The sequence below is a fragment of the Poeciliopsis prolifica genome, unplaced genomic scaffold (assembly GCF_027474105.1).
Source record: "Poeciliopsis prolifica strain line A6 unplaced genomic scaffold, Auburn_PproV2 SCAFFOLD002, whole genome shotgun sequence".
NCBI lineage: Eukaryota > Metazoa > Chordata > Actinopteri > Cyprinodontiformes > Poeciliidae > Poeciliopsis > Poeciliopsis prolifica.
The window spans coordinates 23,928,910-23,945,294 of record NW_026562377.1 but is presented as its reverse complement, the minus strand read 5'-3'; the positions used below and the strand labels follow the sequence as shown (position 1 = coordinate 23,945,294).

The 16,385-nt window shown below is 39.6% G+C and overlaps 1 protein-coding gene across 3 annotated transcripts in view; it reads right to left on the bottom strand.

Annotated features, from left to right (window-relative positions):
- tmem131 (transmembrane protein 131) overlaps positions 1 to 16,385 on the bottom strand; it is a 33,979-nt gene that overhangs the window by 4,298 nt on the left and 13,296 nt on the right. For 2 of the 3 annotated variants that reach the window (XM_055019968.1, XM_055019986.1), the window contains 23 exons: positions 15,896 to 16,004; positions 15,662 to 15,815; positions 15,416 to 15,586; positions 13,747 to 13,857; positions 13,249 to 13,383; positions 10,673 to 10,777; positions 10,491 to 10,577; positions 9,479 to 9,631; positions 9,278 to 9,353; positions 8,761 to 8,875; positions 8,302 to 8,440; positions 8,099 to 8,208; positions 7,948 to 8,020; positions 7,690 to 7,841; positions 7,458 to 7,600; positions 5,007 to 5,193; positions 3,267 to 3,452; positions 3,017 to 3,172; positions 1,223 to 1,635; positions 965 to 1,149; positions 436 to 566; positions 246 to 358; positions 15 to 167 (listed from right to left, as the gene is read on the bottom strand). In XM_055019968.1, the coding sequence (XP_054875943.1) occupies positions 15 to 167; positions 246 to 358; positions 436 to 566; positions 965 to 1,149; positions 1,223 to 1,635; positions 3,017 to 3,172; positions 3,267 to 3,452; positions 5,007 to 5,193; positions 7,458 to 7,600; positions 7,690 to 7,841; positions 7,948 to 8,020; positions 8,099 to 8,208; positions 8,302 to 8,440; positions 8,761 to 8,875; positions 9,278 to 9,353; positions 9,479 to 9,631; positions 10,491 to 10,577; positions 10,673 to 10,777; positions 13,249 to 13,383; positions 13,747 to 13,857; positions 15,416 to 15,586; positions 15,662 to 15,815; positions 15,896 to 16,004 (3,357 nt within the window). The remainder of the gene's footprint in view (positions 1 to 14; positions 168 to 245; positions 359 to 435; positions 567 to 964; positions 1,150 to 1,222; positions 1,636 to 3,016; positions 3,173 to 3,266; positions 3,453 to 5,006; positions 5,194 to 7,457; positions 7,601 to 7,689; positions 7,842 to 7,947; positions 8,021 to 8,098; positions 8,209 to 8,301; positions 8,441 to 8,760; positions 8,876 to 9,277; positions 9,354 to 9,478; positions 9,632 to 10,490; positions 10,578 to 10,672; positions 10,778 to 13,248; positions 13,384 to 13,746; positions 13,858 to 15,415; positions 15,587 to 15,661; positions 15,816 to 15,895; positions 16,005 to 16,385) is intronic. The other variant, XM_055019976.1, reaches the window with a different exon arrangement.

The window sequence follows — 16,385 nt, the reverse complement described above, 5'->3', positions numbered from 1 at the left end:
TAGTGTGCGCTCACGCATGCTGTTGATAGGAAGAGGGATGTCCCACTCGGGAGGAGCGTAGTCCTTCTCTCCCTCTGAGCTGCTGCTGTGGCCCAGCTCTGGGACGGAAGAGCTCGACGACAGCTTGGCTAAAAGCATGGGCCGTCCCTCGTCCGGCTTCCCGTCTACTGTCAAAGAAACGAAAACGGGTCACCAAACTAATCCCAAAGGAAACCGGGAGCAGAATGCGAACGCTCCGAACGCACGTCTTTGTTTCTGCGCCGGTCTCGTCTTTGAGATGAGGGGGTGAAGAGCTTTGGATGCGAAGCTCCGGCGCTGCTTGTTTTCCAGCGGCGTTACGTATGGAAGCTCCAGAGAACTGCAGCGATAAAGATTTGTCAAGAATGAACCAACGAAAGCGAACTCATTTTAGTAAAAGAAAAAAATAAATCAAACCTGGATTTCTCTGTTTGAGTCTCTTTCTTTGCAGCTTCTTGTTTTCTTTCTTTGGGTTTGCTTGAGAAATGTGAAGTTTCCTCTTTTGTCTTCCCAGGAGTTGTCGTCCTCCCTTTCTTTTTCACTGGTTCCTGTCAGAAATTATGCATTTAAGTGGATTTATGAAAATATTCACTCTGCGATTGAAACTGTATTATAGTACTCCAATGAAAAAATCCCAACTAATTTCTAGTTAAAATATTTTAATTTAGTCCTTTTCCCAGTGTACCGACTAAGGAGTCGTGCGAATTTCACTAGCAGATTATTTTACTTATAACATGGAAAAATGTCTTGTTATATATAAAATTATCTGCCAGTGAAACTAGTTCTTCTTAAAATCAATATTAAAGGATTATTTACTTAAACAAGCTCATATATTTTGCTGAAAAGTTACCTGTAAGTCTTCTGTCTTGTTTCAAGTCCACTAAGATATTCACAGCAGAAATCAGACAATCCAAATCCTTGGTAAGTTTGTGTTTTTCTCACGTACCTCTTTGAGGTTCGTCTCCACGTCTGGGTTTGAGGTCTCTGTGGTGGTGGAGGAGCTGTCGTCGTTGTCTGCCAGGTTGTCTTTCAGCTCGTCTCCCTGAGTCTTTAATCTGGGCTTTTTCTCCTTTTCTTCCTTCTTTCTTGGCACTTTTATTTTTGAACGCTGCTTCCCTTTGGATTCTAACCCTGGAGATAAAACAACCGCGGTTTTTAACCGAGCTGAGCCGGCTGACATCGAATCGCATCGAGAAGACGGTACCTTTGCTTTGAACGGATCGAGAGCTCTGGTCCTGTAGAGCCTCGGCGGCCAGCGACTCTGGGCGATCGAGGTCGTTGTCCATGGCTCCTATGAGGCTGGAGTATTCTGGATCCTCCTGCAATGACGACCCAGGTGAACTTTGACCCTGGAGGTCCAGCTGTTTGACGTTGCGAGCCTTCCGATTGACCAGCTGGCAGGGGGCCGGCGGGCCGTCCTGGCTGGAGACGGAGCTGGCTTTGGGCAGCTGAGATGGAGCCGCTGGCACAGACGGGCGGCTGAAGGGCATCCTGGGCCTCTTGTCTTGGCTGTCGGGTTCCGGTAAGTTCCGGCTGCTCTGTCGACCTCCGACCCTCGCCGTGCCGTTGCTGGATGGGTAAAACCCCCTGGAGTTCTGGGATGAGTCGCTGTAGTCACTAAACCAGAGGGGAACAGAGAAATCAGATTAGTTGAAACGTTTAATCGATGATTGAAATAATAATCAAGTAAAGGAGTGAAGACTCTAAATCATACGATTATGCACTGCTTTTAGAAAAATCCCAGTAAAACGCAGTAAAGGTTTTAGTTATAAGGGATGCGAACACTTCTGCAAAGCGATGCAGAAGTTTTAAAGAAGAACTGCTTCCAAATTATCAGGTTGCATTTTAGTAGTTTAAAAGCTGAACATGAAAATGACCAGAAGTCGATCCAAAGGAGCACTTGAAACACGCTTCTTCATGACACACCGACCAGAATGCAAATTAATGCAGATAAGAAGCTTAATTTGACCGAGTCAAGCTTTACTTTGTGATAATATATACAAATCACCTCAATGACTGCCGATAGGTACCAGTACCAGATATGGTCACCGTGGTTAAGCACTAAACCACAACCCAGAGTCCACAGGAGGTTTTTTCTACGTTCAAGAGGCCTTAAAACACAAACTGTGATTGAATTTATGACATTTTTAAGGTCTAAATCACAGATCTACAACAAAGTTTTATTTTATATTGTACATATAAAATAAAACAAACAGTTTAATGAGTAAAAGAAATGGCATATTTCCAACAAAAAACAGAAATTTTGAGATATTAAAAATTTTATAGAATAATGCAAGGAAACTTCTGGGTTTCAAAAGTCAAACATTTGCTGGAAAAAACTAAGTTTGCGAAATTATCTCAAATTTTAGACTTGTGAAACTCAGAAATGTTCTTGTTTTCTCTATGTAGGTTCTGAGACGAAACTCAAATTTCAAAGATTTTTCCAGCAAATTGTCGATTTTCAAACTGCGACATTTCCTTGGTTGTTCCTAAGAAATTTCTGAGTTTTTTGGCAGAAATTCACTCCCTTTTCTTCTCCTCCATCTATACACTGCCCATAAGATACAGTTGTACAGGTCAGATTTCTTTTTACTGCATTTAACTTCTTGTACATTTTGTGGACTCAAGTGAGTTTAATGCTTGTAGCAGTAACAGGCCAGGATATCTGAGTGTTGCAGGACATCATTGTCCACATCTGAGAGGGTGTGGACAGTAATGAGTCTATAATCAGTGTTCTTTGTAGACATGGGGACACACCCGTTTCTCTTTGGGAGCCAAACTGCACCGCCTGACCCACAGAAATATGCATCTAAATCACCCAGTCATGCCTGGAGATATTCTCTTCAAAGGAACAGCTCCTGCTTGGATGCATGAAATCCTGCAGCTGCAGCTGAGATTGGGTATTACAAGAGTACGATTTGGATTTGTGAGATTTTTTTCTTTTATTGATAAAATATAAAATAGTGAATCAAAGACATTTTCCCCCCCCGTCACTTACTTTAAATCTCTGTGAATTGGGACAATTTTCATGAAGCTAAACGGCTTCCCCGTCTCCATGCTGGAGTTGGACTCCACCGAGACGCGTCTCTTGAAAGGCTCCCAGATGCTCTGCGCCTCCAGGTAGGCGGCGACTATCACCAACAGAAACATGGAGCTGGAAAGAAAAGAGATGGGGGGGTGGGGAAACCATGAGGCGTCTGCAAAGGCTCAAAGTAAAAGTCATCTGACGCAGACGGAGTCGCCCTCACCTCATGACGACGGACACTATGATGTAGAGCTCGAGCTCCCAGCTGGGTCGGGGCAGGGCTTCAGCGCAGGCGGCCAGCATGTGGTAGGGCAGAGAGGCGTTCAGGACGAACACGAACTCCGAGCCGCCCCGGGTCACCAGTCTCAGCTCCCGGATCACTCGGGACGAGGTGAAGTCGGGTGTAAACCTGAAGCAGAGACGGAACCGAAACTCATCCGTCTGCATCCCGTCAGGCTACGCACGACGGCGAACTGAGCCATGTGTCGCTCTCTCCTGGCTATTCAGACGTATCCACATTTCTTCGCTTTCAGAATGAAATGGAGTCGCCGCGGCAACGTCAACAAATGGTATAATGCAACTGCTTAGATGCAGCGTTTTGGTTTTACTGTCAAACTCATTTTCATTTTGAGCCTCATCAGGATCATGAATGTTCTTAAAGGGCTGCTTGTGCCAGAATGAATTGATAAAATTCATTAGAGCGGCTACATTTTTAATGAAGAGCTTTTGCTTAAAATTAAATATTAAAAGGTTTCTCACATTGTCCTTCCAGGATTGTTTTTTTTGATTTCTTCACAAAAATTTCTGATTTTGTGGAGCTAATTTAGAAATATTTGCAAAGAAATATGCAATATCTGCCCTAATTTATGACGTTAAATTTTGACATGATCAATTTTGCTGTATGACAAATTTTCCAAATAACTATGGCGATAAACTAAAATATTGTTGTTTTGAGAGCATTTTCGAATAATATCTTAATAAAAGGTGTGATGATGTACCTTTAACCCCTCAAAGAGCAATAAACTTAAATTTTGTACGGAACAGATATTTTAAATATTCAAAGTAAAACGAGCAAAAAAGAAATAAAATGGAAACAGAAACCACACACATTAAAAAGATGGATTATGAAGTCTTAACAAAACTGCCCTTTAAAAATATGGAAATTATTGAGCTCGTTCGAACTTAGCATGCGATTAATTAATTAATTGCGACAGGCTTAAATGAGACTTTGTTAATCGCCGACTCGATCGCAGACAGTAACTTCATCAAGTGATGGAGAGGAAGAAGTGAAATGAAAGTAAGAAATTCCACCAACCACAGGTGGGAGTTAGCGATCACTTAAATGGGATGTTTTCAATCATTTCTTGCGGAAAATTTCCAATAAGGTCAGGGTTACGTATTAGAGTGAAAGAATGCAGGGGTTTATTGATTTCCCGTGAATTTCCACAATTGTGGAATCATGACAAACTGGTGGGGCTGACAGATTTGATGTCTGGAGTGTAGAGGTCCATGTGAAAAATCATACTGCGGGCCGGATTTGGCCCCTGCGCCTTGAGTTTGATGCATGTGTCATCATGGGTAAAATCAGTACGCTTGCGATTATTGATTTAACAGTTTTTAAATTATGTGTTTAGTACATATGGCCCTTTAATTTGGAAACTAATTGCTGGAAACAAGGCGTGCAGGACATGATGAACATACCAGAAGCAGAGACTTTAATTAAACATCCATTATTATCATTACACCCGTTTACCCACATAGATTGGTCAAAATGATTGTTAAAAAGACAATTAGAGTTCAGTGGTCTGCATAAAACCTCATCAATATAATGCAATCTGTTTGAAATAGACCACAACAAAACTGGCTGATAAGATGTAAAGTAAAATATTAATAACTTAAAAAAATAGATTATTTTTTCTTTTTTGCCAGTGTAAGAGTAAGACAAACAGTTTTGATCACTCACAGAATGATGATGTCTTTTGAAGCATTTGGCTTAAGTGCGAACTCCTGACAGTTGACAACTTTGAATCCATATCCTTCGCAAGCCTGGCCGTTGATTTCTGCCGATTTGATGGTGATCGGGAGCAGGCCAGTGTTCTCCACTCTGAAGGTTCTCTTGAGAGTAAAGTTTGGCTCCTTAACTTTTATTTCTGGAACAAGGAACGAATCGAAGGTTAATAAAAATAAAACAAAGTGAAAAAAAGAAAAAGCTGTTTTATTCCAACTCTCTGTGGGAACGAGCCAAGGCTAATTAATTGCTTTAGAGCTAAAGAAACAGTGTTTTTCCATCACACGTTTGCCCTTCCTCCGCGTCACTTTCTGACTCAAAAGTTGGTGTTTGTTTTTCAACCAACCCAGTTTGCTCTGATTGGCTAAAAACCAGGCCGGCCCAGTCAGGTGCTTTCCCTTTGTTAGAAACCTGCCAAACTCGCCATAGGGCAGAGACTACTCAGGCGGCTCCTTGTGTGAAGGGAGAAAACGCCTGGACAACGATGAAGGCGCCTCAAGCTCTCCAGGTTCACTGTGTTCAGCTAGATATGCATCTCAGAGGCAAAGATCAGGTAGTTTGGTAGTTTAAAAGCAACAAAGGTGTTAAAAGCAACAAAGCTTTTAACAGCTTTGTTGCCCTTTTAAATTCAAACCACATATTTAAAGTTGATATAAAAGCCTCTGACCTTGGTTGGTTTTATAATAGGGAAGAAACAATTAAGCATGATTAATTGATTACTGACATGATTGTCAGCTAATTTAGTAATCGATTAGTTGTTAACTGGAATTTTAAAAAGGGCATTTGTGACACATTGTTCAGCCATAGATTGGGAAAAGGCCATCTCTTTCCCCGTATTTCACTTTAAATAGAGCTGAAACGGATAATCGGGATGAGATATTATAATAACCATCAACTAATTTAGTAATTAATTTTTAGTACAGTATACAGACTCCAAAAAAAGGCTATTTGGTGAAAGAAGAGTTTTGTATTTAGGATGAAAAATCTCTGTCTGTAAATTACATTTTCCCAAAACTGCTCAAGGTCAATAGTTTTAGCTTCACCTGGTTTAAATCCTGTCAATAAAAAAAAAAAAAAAAAAATCCCATTAATTACTTTTTGCTATCCGATTATTAATTGGTTAATTAAAAAATAACTGATCCCTAAGCAGAAAGCAGAAGTATTTTTTATTTCAAATATTGTGTACGAAAGGCTGAATAAAAAATCTGGAGAAAGTGCCACATTTCACATTTTTTTTTAAACCTGATTAAAATTAACCGTCAGAATAATACTGACTAAAAAAATGTTTAGTGAATTTATCAACACAGATAAGATATTAATGACTCATAAGTGTTAGATTGTGTGTCTTTAGCACATTATCTGCTTTCATTCTTTGTATTTGATCAAACGTGCGTGAAAAGAGACGCATGTCTGCTGACGCTCCTCAAGTCCCGGGCCACCTGCCGTTTCGCTATGACAACATTTATATTGAGTTACTGCAGAACTACTCACACTACCGCTTGAACTTTTCCACATATTGTCCGATTTAACCAAGCATCCTGAATGCAGCATCCCCCACTGTGAAACCGGTGGGGGATGCTGCTTGTGTATTTCTAACATTGTATAAGAACGGAAGGTGACGGCAGAATCATGCTGTGGGAATGCTTTGAAAACTTTTGTAAGTCGCGGTCGATGTGTAACTGAGCAGTTCTTTTTTTAAATACCGTGTTTAAACATTCATGAAAATTATGAGCTCAGTTTCATTCAAAGGGACTTTCGTTTGGGCAAATTCACAACACATTTACACACAAAGTACTTTTCACAAACTTAGAAAAAATAAGTCCTTGTCATATTGCCTATAGTCACTAATATTTGTTTTAACTAATCGTCATTTTCATAATCGATTATTCTATTTTTCTTACAATTGGATTAAAAAACTACTACTAATAATAATTGGAAAGCAAAACCTGATTAATATTTATTTTTTATTCATTTATAGAATTTGAACCAGGCGAAGCTAAAATTATGCCACTAAAAGAGTCTCGGTAGAACATGATTACAGACAAGAAGGTTTTTTTTTTATCTTAAATGCAAAATGTCTATTTTCAGTACTTTGAGCAGATGTCCCTTTTTCCCCAATTTATATACTCCACCAAACAACTAATTGACTATTGAATTAATTGACGATTATCCTAATAATCAATTATTTCAGCCCCAGTTTTCTTAACTGAAGTGAAATATGGGGAAAACATATTTCAGATTTTTTCAGAAGGAACCATTTCAGAATTTTTGTAAATAAGTCCAAGAGACTTTGAAGCTTGTAACTTGCATTACACACTCAGCAGGGCAGGTAAAGGGTCAGTTGTTCCACAGTGTCAGATGCCATGTAACTCTCTCTCAGCTTCACTCCCAGAGACCCGGACGTACTTTCTGTGCAGTCTTTCAGCAGCGCCTCCGTCATCTTGAACCTCAGCGAGCTGCCCTGCCCCGGAGGCTTCCCCGCCACCTTCAGGCTCTCCGTCGTGCCGCGTCCGTGGAGCACGATCGTGTCGATCACCGTCAGGTTGTTCCTGAACGCATTCCCAAAGCATCCAGAGGATAAACATGCCACTGTATGCAGTGAGGCTACAGCTCTCTGGACTTCAGTAGATATGGTTACCTGACTATGAGAAGGGAAGAGACGCTGTGATTTCTGACGGGCGTGAACCTCACGCTGAATGACTTCACTTCGCCAGGCAGCAGCATGAGGTTGTAGACAAAGGGTCTGGTTGAGCCTTCGACAAACCCTGAGCTGCTCTTTATTAGGGACGTCTGCCACACAAACAAGAGAGGCTGTTAGCTGCTAACAGCTTTCTCATGCTGCCTCAGCAGTGCTACGATTAGCAGGAGGGAAACCAGTAGATCATGCAGCGCTCACTTGGTTTCTGTGAACCTGGAACTCGAATGTGCTTGTGTCAATGTTGATACTGGACAAATTTCCCAATGGCAACCTGAACGTTTAGAGCACAGACAACAAGTTGGAGAAATGGTCAGAGAATAGATCCTGTAGGGTTGAAAGGATTAGTCACCTGTCGGCCAGCTTTCCAGAAAACACAGAAGGGTTGGGAAGAAGCGCCAGTGGGAGAACTTGGACGTAGACGGGGACGTCTGCAGGGTTCTGCAGGATCACCTCTTCGTCCTGCATTGTAACAGAAACATAAGCTTCCTTCAGATCAAATACACTAAAAGATAATCCTCCATATGTGTCATGAAACGGAGGGCTTCAACTCACAGAGGAGCTGTTTGTGCTTGTCAGGGGGAACATGATTCTCTGTGAGGAGTTGACGAGTGAAGGCCAGGTCAAATGGGCCGTGACTTTAGCTTCGATGTTCTTCTGGAGGTCTGTGTTGACTTCGAAGATGGCTTCGATTCTTCAGGGGGAAACAAAGTATAAGTATATGCACACACCCTGAAGAAGGGACTTAAAAATGTATTTTCATTTTAAACATTAACCATGCTAAAGACTTGTCTACTTTGTTTAAAAAAATATGTGCAGCAACTCCAACTCTTTTTTTTTTTAAACAATGTTTTAGCAGAAATAAAGCTTATAACAAAATTTGCAACTTCAATTGCAACTAAATAAAAGAACAAAACAAAACAAAAAACCCAGGGCCACATAATCAGCAATTTTAAGTCGCAACAATGACCGACAAACTTCGCAACATCCAAGAGGGACAGAAAAGATGATTACTTGTGTCCTGAGCGCTCTTTGATCTCCTTCCATCGTTTGAGGAGTTTCTGATAAAGGTCTACGTCAGCATCCCAGATATCCTCCTGCAACACCAGACCGTGGGGCTTGGATTCAGCTGCGAGATGAAAAAAAGAAGAGAAACAGAGTTACACTTGGAAAAAAAAGGCTAACATTTGCTAAAGGACGAGAAAACTCATTAAAGATAAATACAGAATGTGTAAAACCCAAGATAAATTAAAAGCTTAGGAAAGGTCGTAGAGGACAGACGTAATAAACTGGAGCTCTGATTTACATTCAGTCACCAAGTTAAGTGCATTTTAGCCAGATCTACAGATATAAATCCCTACCAGCAGTAGTTACTACAAGCAGGAAAATAAAGTGACACTTTCGCTTTTTAAATCACTGCGCAGCATGAGTGATGCCAACATGATCCCGCTTCCCCATGGAGACAGAAAGCCGATCTATCTGAGCGTCAGTTGTGTGAGCTTTGAACGCCACACAAACACACCAAACTTACATTTAAGCACAAATGGCAGGCCCACATAACAGTGATCACCACACTGCAAGCTGGCGTCAAAATAAATATTTGCCACCTGGAAAACATGGGAAAAAAATAAATAAATAACTTTTGGACGTAAACTTAAAAATAGGTTTACGTCCACAGCAGCAACAACAACAATGAAAGAATCAATTTCAAATCCCGAGGAGTATTTTCTACCTTGGATTTTCGTCTTGGCTCCAGCTCATCTTTGTTGTTGCGCAGACGCTTGTAATAAAACCTGATGTCCTCCGTCAGTGACTGGATCTGCTGCAGCCGGACTTTTTGTGTGAAGGAGCTCTGGATGTTGAAGCTTTGGTGAACAACTTTTCCCTGAGGGAACAATGGAAGATACGGGACTCGCATCACACAGCCAAAACCTACTGTAGGGCTGAAAAAATCATTTTAGTAATCGATTATTTGATTGATTCTTCTGACAATTAATTGATAAATCAGATTTAAAATTGTCACATTCTGCCGATCTTTCATTTAGCCACTTAAGCATTTACTACATAATAGTAGAAATACATTAGAATATGCAAGTAAACAATTCAACCTTTTCTTATAAAACAAAAAAGCATTTAACTGCTTAAAATGCAGTAACAGCACTCCTTTAGTGAACATTTAATTAGTAGTATCAAATTATAAATCTGCAGCTAAAAAACAATTACAACATGTGAAAATCTCGGTTCTTTCTGCTCAACTCATCAATACAGCGTAGGACTGAGCTGATTGTATTTTTTTTACTAATTAAATTCATAGCAAAACGTGATTGTATTTACAGACAAAGAAGGGTTTATTTTAATCTCAAGGGCAAATTGCTTATATTTTTGTGCGGTTTCAGTTTACTTGCTGCTCTTGTTTAATTTGTTGAATTGTCGGCAGCTTCAAAATCGATTTCATCCCGATTCGTCCGATTAATTGTTGTAGCCCGTTTTCTTAAATCAAGCAAAATGTTTGATTTAAAAAAAAAAGGAACTTATTCACAATTTTTGTGAATGAGTTCAAGCACAACATGACGGAAAAGCATATCACAAAAGGACTTTTTCTGTAGCCTAAACGCCAGTTACCGATTAATCGATTACTAAATTAGTTGATGATTATTTCAATTAATCACAATTAATGCGACTAATCTTTTCAGGCGTACCCTTTTTGTGAGTCAAACCTGCGAGAAATCCTGACTGTTACTCACTGGAAACGAAGGTGGCAACACGATGTGCCTGGGTGAGCTGTTTAATGTCCCCACTGCGATCAGAGCTTTGACTGGGATTGTCAATATCTGAAACCATAAAAAAAAAAACAGAATAAAGAGAACTTGAGAGATGACTTAAGCTGCCATTTTCTCCCTAAAAATCTAAAATAAAAACAACCAACCTCATAATCTGTTGTGATGTGAATGGCTCCATCGTACACGCCCTCGAGCGCCTTGGCGACTAATGTCACTCTGAAAGCTGCATAATAGCCAGATGCTAGAATCACCTGAAGACACAAGAAGGGATGATTATTTCTTTCTGGGAAAGTGAGGTAGGATTATGACATTGTATCGCGTAATCTTTCCTTTTTGTGACGTAACAAAAGTTGTTATTTAAAAAAATATTTACACATCACTTTAGTCAGCACTAAAGACAGAAATGTTTGGGCTTCTTAATCCTTTTTTACGAGTGACAACAACAGAGAGACTTTCATTGTTTTCAATCTTGCCTTGCAAAGGTTTTTTTCACCTCTGCTCGTTTTTCACGTTTTGTCACCTTAAACGACGATCTCCATTGTATTTTATTGAAATTTGATGCACTAGGTCAACAAAAAAGTAGTGCAAAATTGTGAAATCGACAGAAATGATGCATAGTTCACACATAAACGTGTACATGTAATGCATCCCCCTCCATTAGTGCATGGTAGTACTGTAGACTAATAAGCATTTCTCAGAAGTAGTTTTCCGCAAGAACGCAACCATGGCTACTTTTAGAAAACATGTAACTTTTTTAAAATTCAATTTATTGGTCTGAAACCATTTATTTTCTCATCTTCCACAGGAACAAGCTGTACCTTTTGGTTAAAAATCCCTACTGGACCATGTCCAGTAGCACCACAGTTCCTGGGAAGGCTAAACTATTTCTCAGCTAAAAGCTTATCTGTAGTTTTACTGATGCAGGAGATTAAAAATAAATGTAACTTCAGGCTTTTCTCATAATTTGTTGCATAAAAAAAGCAACTGAAGCAGTAAATACATCTGGACTTTTACCAAGAGTCATTACAGGTGAAATATGTTGACATCTTTTAATTTCACATTTATTTTCAATCCTCTCCCTCACTGGCAACTGAACACAAGAACAGAAGCTGCTGTTGTAAACTGAGCTGCGGAAACCGCCGGCTTAAATATTGTTACATTCAAATCATTAAGAGGAAAAATAAGAAATCCATTCCAGTAAAGCAGTGCTTTGAATTGTGTCAAATTCTTGCATAGCAGAAACTGCAGCGCTGACAGTAAGCAGTTTCAGTGGAAGTGAACTTCTGTAGTCACAAGTTGTTCATCTCAAAAGGAAGCAGACCAACACCGCTATCAGATAACACAGTGCTGTCTATCAGTCACAACAGCCTCACCACTGCAGCTGTGTAACATGCATGTCAGTCCATTTGCTTGTTTTGTTTCTTTTACACTGTTTTCATACAGGTTTTATACTCACATTGTATGACATTGCAATCATGAAAAGTACAGCTCAAAAAATTAGAACAAGTTGATTTTTCTATCTCCATATCTTGTAAATTTGATGATTATGGATTACAGTTAATAAAAACCTCTGATTGTAGTGTCTCCAAAAAATCTATTAAAGAATTTGAGGGAGCTTCAGAAGAAGTGGATGTAGGTAGGAGTCAGCACATAAAGAGTGGGGATGCATCGATCACTTTCGATACCGATACAGATCTGAGGTTTAATATTAGCTAATATCCTGAAAAGACTTGAAACTTCACACGAGGTCCAACATGTTAAAAATAAATTGCAAACATGACAGAAATGGCTTCTTAGTCCCAAAAAGGACAGAACAAAAAAGGAGCAAATTTCTAACAAATAGTTTGAACATTTTCTCAAAAAATCCTGGAAAGTTCAAAAGTGGAAAACTTTCAACTTTTGGGAATTTTTTGTTTCAAAAGTGGAAAGTTTTTGACTTTTGAAACTCAAACATTTCTATGATTTTGACTTTTGAAGCTTCAATGTTAATTTTTCTAGCAAATTTTAAACTTTTTTTTTAAATTAGACATTTCTAAGTTTTTTTGTAGAAGATTTCTGAGATTAATCTCAAATTGTCTTAAGTTTTTCTCTCAAAAAATGTTTGACTTTTTGAGTTCGGAAATTTGAGTTTTTCTAATAGAATTTCTGAGATTAATCTCAAAATGTGAGTTTTTTGAGAGGAATCTACTCCCCTCACCTGCCATCTAAAATGGCTCCAATTTACCATGGTGACATACAATCAGTGCCATAACTGAGTTATTTGTGTCATAACATAATCATGTGTTAGAATGGCCTACTCAAAATTAAGGAGTAAATCCCACTGAAAAAAATGTAGCAAGCATTAAACACTGGAGTTTATTGACTCATACAGCTGGTAGAGGCTAAATACAAGCACACAATGCACTTTTCAGTTTTTTTTTTGCAAACAGATTTCTAAAGCACTTGACATCTTCCTTCCACTTCACAATTACTGCACTGCTTAGTGTTGCTCCATCACTCACTCATGCCTGTGGTTCCAATGTGTCACAATGTCAAACTGCTGTTGCAAGGTCCTGTAATTTGCATGGCTTGTATTGTTATTGATCGGATCAATAACGCTTTATCTCAAAAAACAAATAGAAGAGGTCAAACCAAACTGATTCCAGAGGGAATCTGTGAAGGAATGAAAAGCCTCCAGAAGCTTCCAGATATATCGTTTGGGGCAACGTTTGAGGAAACTCACTGTTTTGTGATGCGAGGCTGAGGCGTTTTGCAGCTCCTGCAGGCGACTCAGGGCTGCTGTCGTGTTCCCCTTCTCCGTCTTCAGCAGCTCCATGAAGAGGCTGTCTCCGGTGACCAGCCAGGACTTTATCTCCAGCTGCGGGACACGATTCACAGAACCGAATGATTATGGACGAGGGATTCAGTGATTTGTTTCGCAGAACAATGCGTGAATGTACTCCATGTTCCTTGCAACTTATCAGCGAGTAGTGCAGGAGTGGGGATGTTGGCACAAACCCATATGTTGCGACACGGATTGCACTGGGCTGGTAGTATAGAAAAGCACAAGCAGGAAAATCTAAAAGGCTTATTTAGACATGTCTTACACAACGGGACGTTGGACAACAAACTTCAGCACAAAAACTGGAGCCTGTGCCCGGGGAGGGAGGCGGATACCTGGTTGGAAAAACACCCGCAAAATGTCGCAATCGTTACGTCAGCAGGTCACGGGGTTGCTCACCTCGATGGGGTTGCTGTTGACCACCACAAATATGATGCTGCTGGTGTCAGTGGCGCTGCGGACGCCAAAGTCCAGGACGTTCTCCTTCACACTGGGGGGCAGGACGAGGGGCTGTTCAAGAAAAAAATTATAAATGAATTAGAATTCACAATTTCACAACAGTTTAAAATATTGTATAAAAGTGTCACACTGTGGGGTCTATTGTATGCTCTCTTTTTTGTTACGGTACAAACAAGGCCAATTAGTGGAAATATTTATATAATAATGCAAATCTATATTTTTTGAGCCTTTAATTGTAAACAGAAGTCAAATCTGGCTCATAATGGGAGAGACGAAAAAAGAACAGATGGCCAAGGGAAATTCATAACTAATTACGCATTTACTGGATCAATAATGTTTGCACAGACTCTTAGCAATTTGTTATATTTCATTACAGTGCTTTGCAAAAGTATTCATACCGCTTTACAGGAGAACAGGCCTGAACAAAATCCACAGACATTGTGTGCAGAATTGTGCAATTTGACATTTCGAAAATAAATTTGTTCAATGGAAGCATGGCAATTTTGGAAAAACTGTAGTTGTTTTGATGAAAAGTTTTGGTTTATTCTGCAAAACTGCAATGGAAACATTTATTCTGCATCACATGATCAACAACCAGACAGTACCACCGTCAAAGCCAAGCAGAAAATGACAGGAAGTGGTAGGATGATGATGGCATGCCATGTTTTAATGACTTATCACGTGAACAAACGTGCTCACCTGTGATCTTAATTTTATTTCTTCCATAACAGAAATACAGCAAGTGCAAAATTGTCCTTTTTCGACATTATCAACAAAAGTCTTGCTGACATTTGTCGTAAAAACGCAGACATTGTGTCCAAACCCCATCCAATCAAACTAACTTTAAAGGCCCAAACCAGAAGCAAACTTGACATATTTTAATTATGTTTTTACTGCTTTCATATTTAGATAATTTGAGAGAACTGTAAGGTCTCCTTTTTTTTTTTTTAGACTTGTTTAACATAAGTCTAAAAAAAAAAAACTTCCTGAAAAACAACCTGAGTTCCTCTAAAACCCATCTGTTTAGAGTTGCCTTTGATTAGTAGTCAATGGAATATTGATCAATATATTTGACACTTGCTTGATGATGGCACTTGACGAAAAGTAATGTTTATTTGGTTGTGTAACAATTAGATACTATACGATGTTTTTATGGTGTAAAGGACTTTGAACTTTCTTGCTGCTGAAATGTGCTACACAAATAAACTTAACTTCATCTCCAGTATCAGTTCATTTACAGTCTCTAGCAAGTTTTTCTTCCAGATTAAACCCATATCCATATCCACCTTCCCATGGACTCTGACCACCTGAACTCCAGTTGTAAAACATTTAAAAAACAACGTAATCGTTTCCTTCACACTGTTGCTCTTAGTAAATGCTTGTCTTGTCATGCAAATCTTAACAAAAGAGTGTTTGGTTATAACAAAACTTAAAGCTTAAGAGACATGAATACTTTAGAAAGATACTTTATGCACTATATATAGGCTTGGTGTTTCTCCAATTTCACCACAAATGCATCAAGGTTCATTCAACACTGCTTGGATCCACAGGGTTTAATTTAATAAATGTCGAAACTCTGCTGCGCTCTGCTTCTATGTGGTCTTCCTACCTCTAAGAAGCCTGTGTAAGCCCGGACGGGCAGGTGAAACTTGGATGCGTTTGTGATCAGCAAGATATTGCTGTCAATGTGAATGGAGGGTCGGACTGCCCGGAAGAGGAGGGAGAAGATGTAACGGGACTCGTGCGGCGGGATGAGGATGGGCGTGCTGAAGTTTTGCACCTGCGACACAGAAGAGAGAACTCGTGACAATTTGTCCCTCGGCTCCTGGAGAACCGCAGCTCGGCCGGCACTCACTTTAAACATGATTTTGGCCTCGTCCGGCAGGGACACGTTGTGTATCCGGATCGCGAAGCTGAACGCGTTTGTGAGGAAAATGGCTCTGTCCACTGGGTCGACAGGGCTGTCTCTGATGTGAAACAACGTAGCCGTGTGGTCAAAGCCCAGGTAGCTAGGGAAAAAATAAATAGATTGGAATAAGCTCCACAAAAAACAAAAAGGTTCACTATATTTCTTAAAGAAATAACTCACCCTTCTAAAACGTCTGCCTGGTATGGGATTTCAAGCTTGGAATAAGTCTTTTCTTTTGCTTTAACTGTTATTTTACCAGAAAACTGATATGATCTTCTTGCTTTTGAGGCTGCAATGAAAACAAAGATAAACAGGGTGGATAAGCCTGCTGTGAGAAGATACAGGGCCCCAGAAGAGAAAGTTGTGAAATAGCAAAAAAAAAAAATTTTTTAAGTCTAGCTCAGTCAAAGTTTGAAAAAAATTGTCCAAAAGAACCAAAAACTCTCTGAAAGTATTATTTTCAAAATGGCGCCTTCATAAATATAGCATTTTTTGAAGCGGCTATGAAAAAGAACCCAACAAAAAACATTTTAAACATAAGGAACCAAACCCAAGCACATTTTTTATCACTTTTCAGGAAACTGACATCATGCTCTACTTCCTTAAGTGGTCAGTGAAACTGTTGCATGCAGACGGCCAGAGAAATCATGAGCCCTCACACAATCGGTCA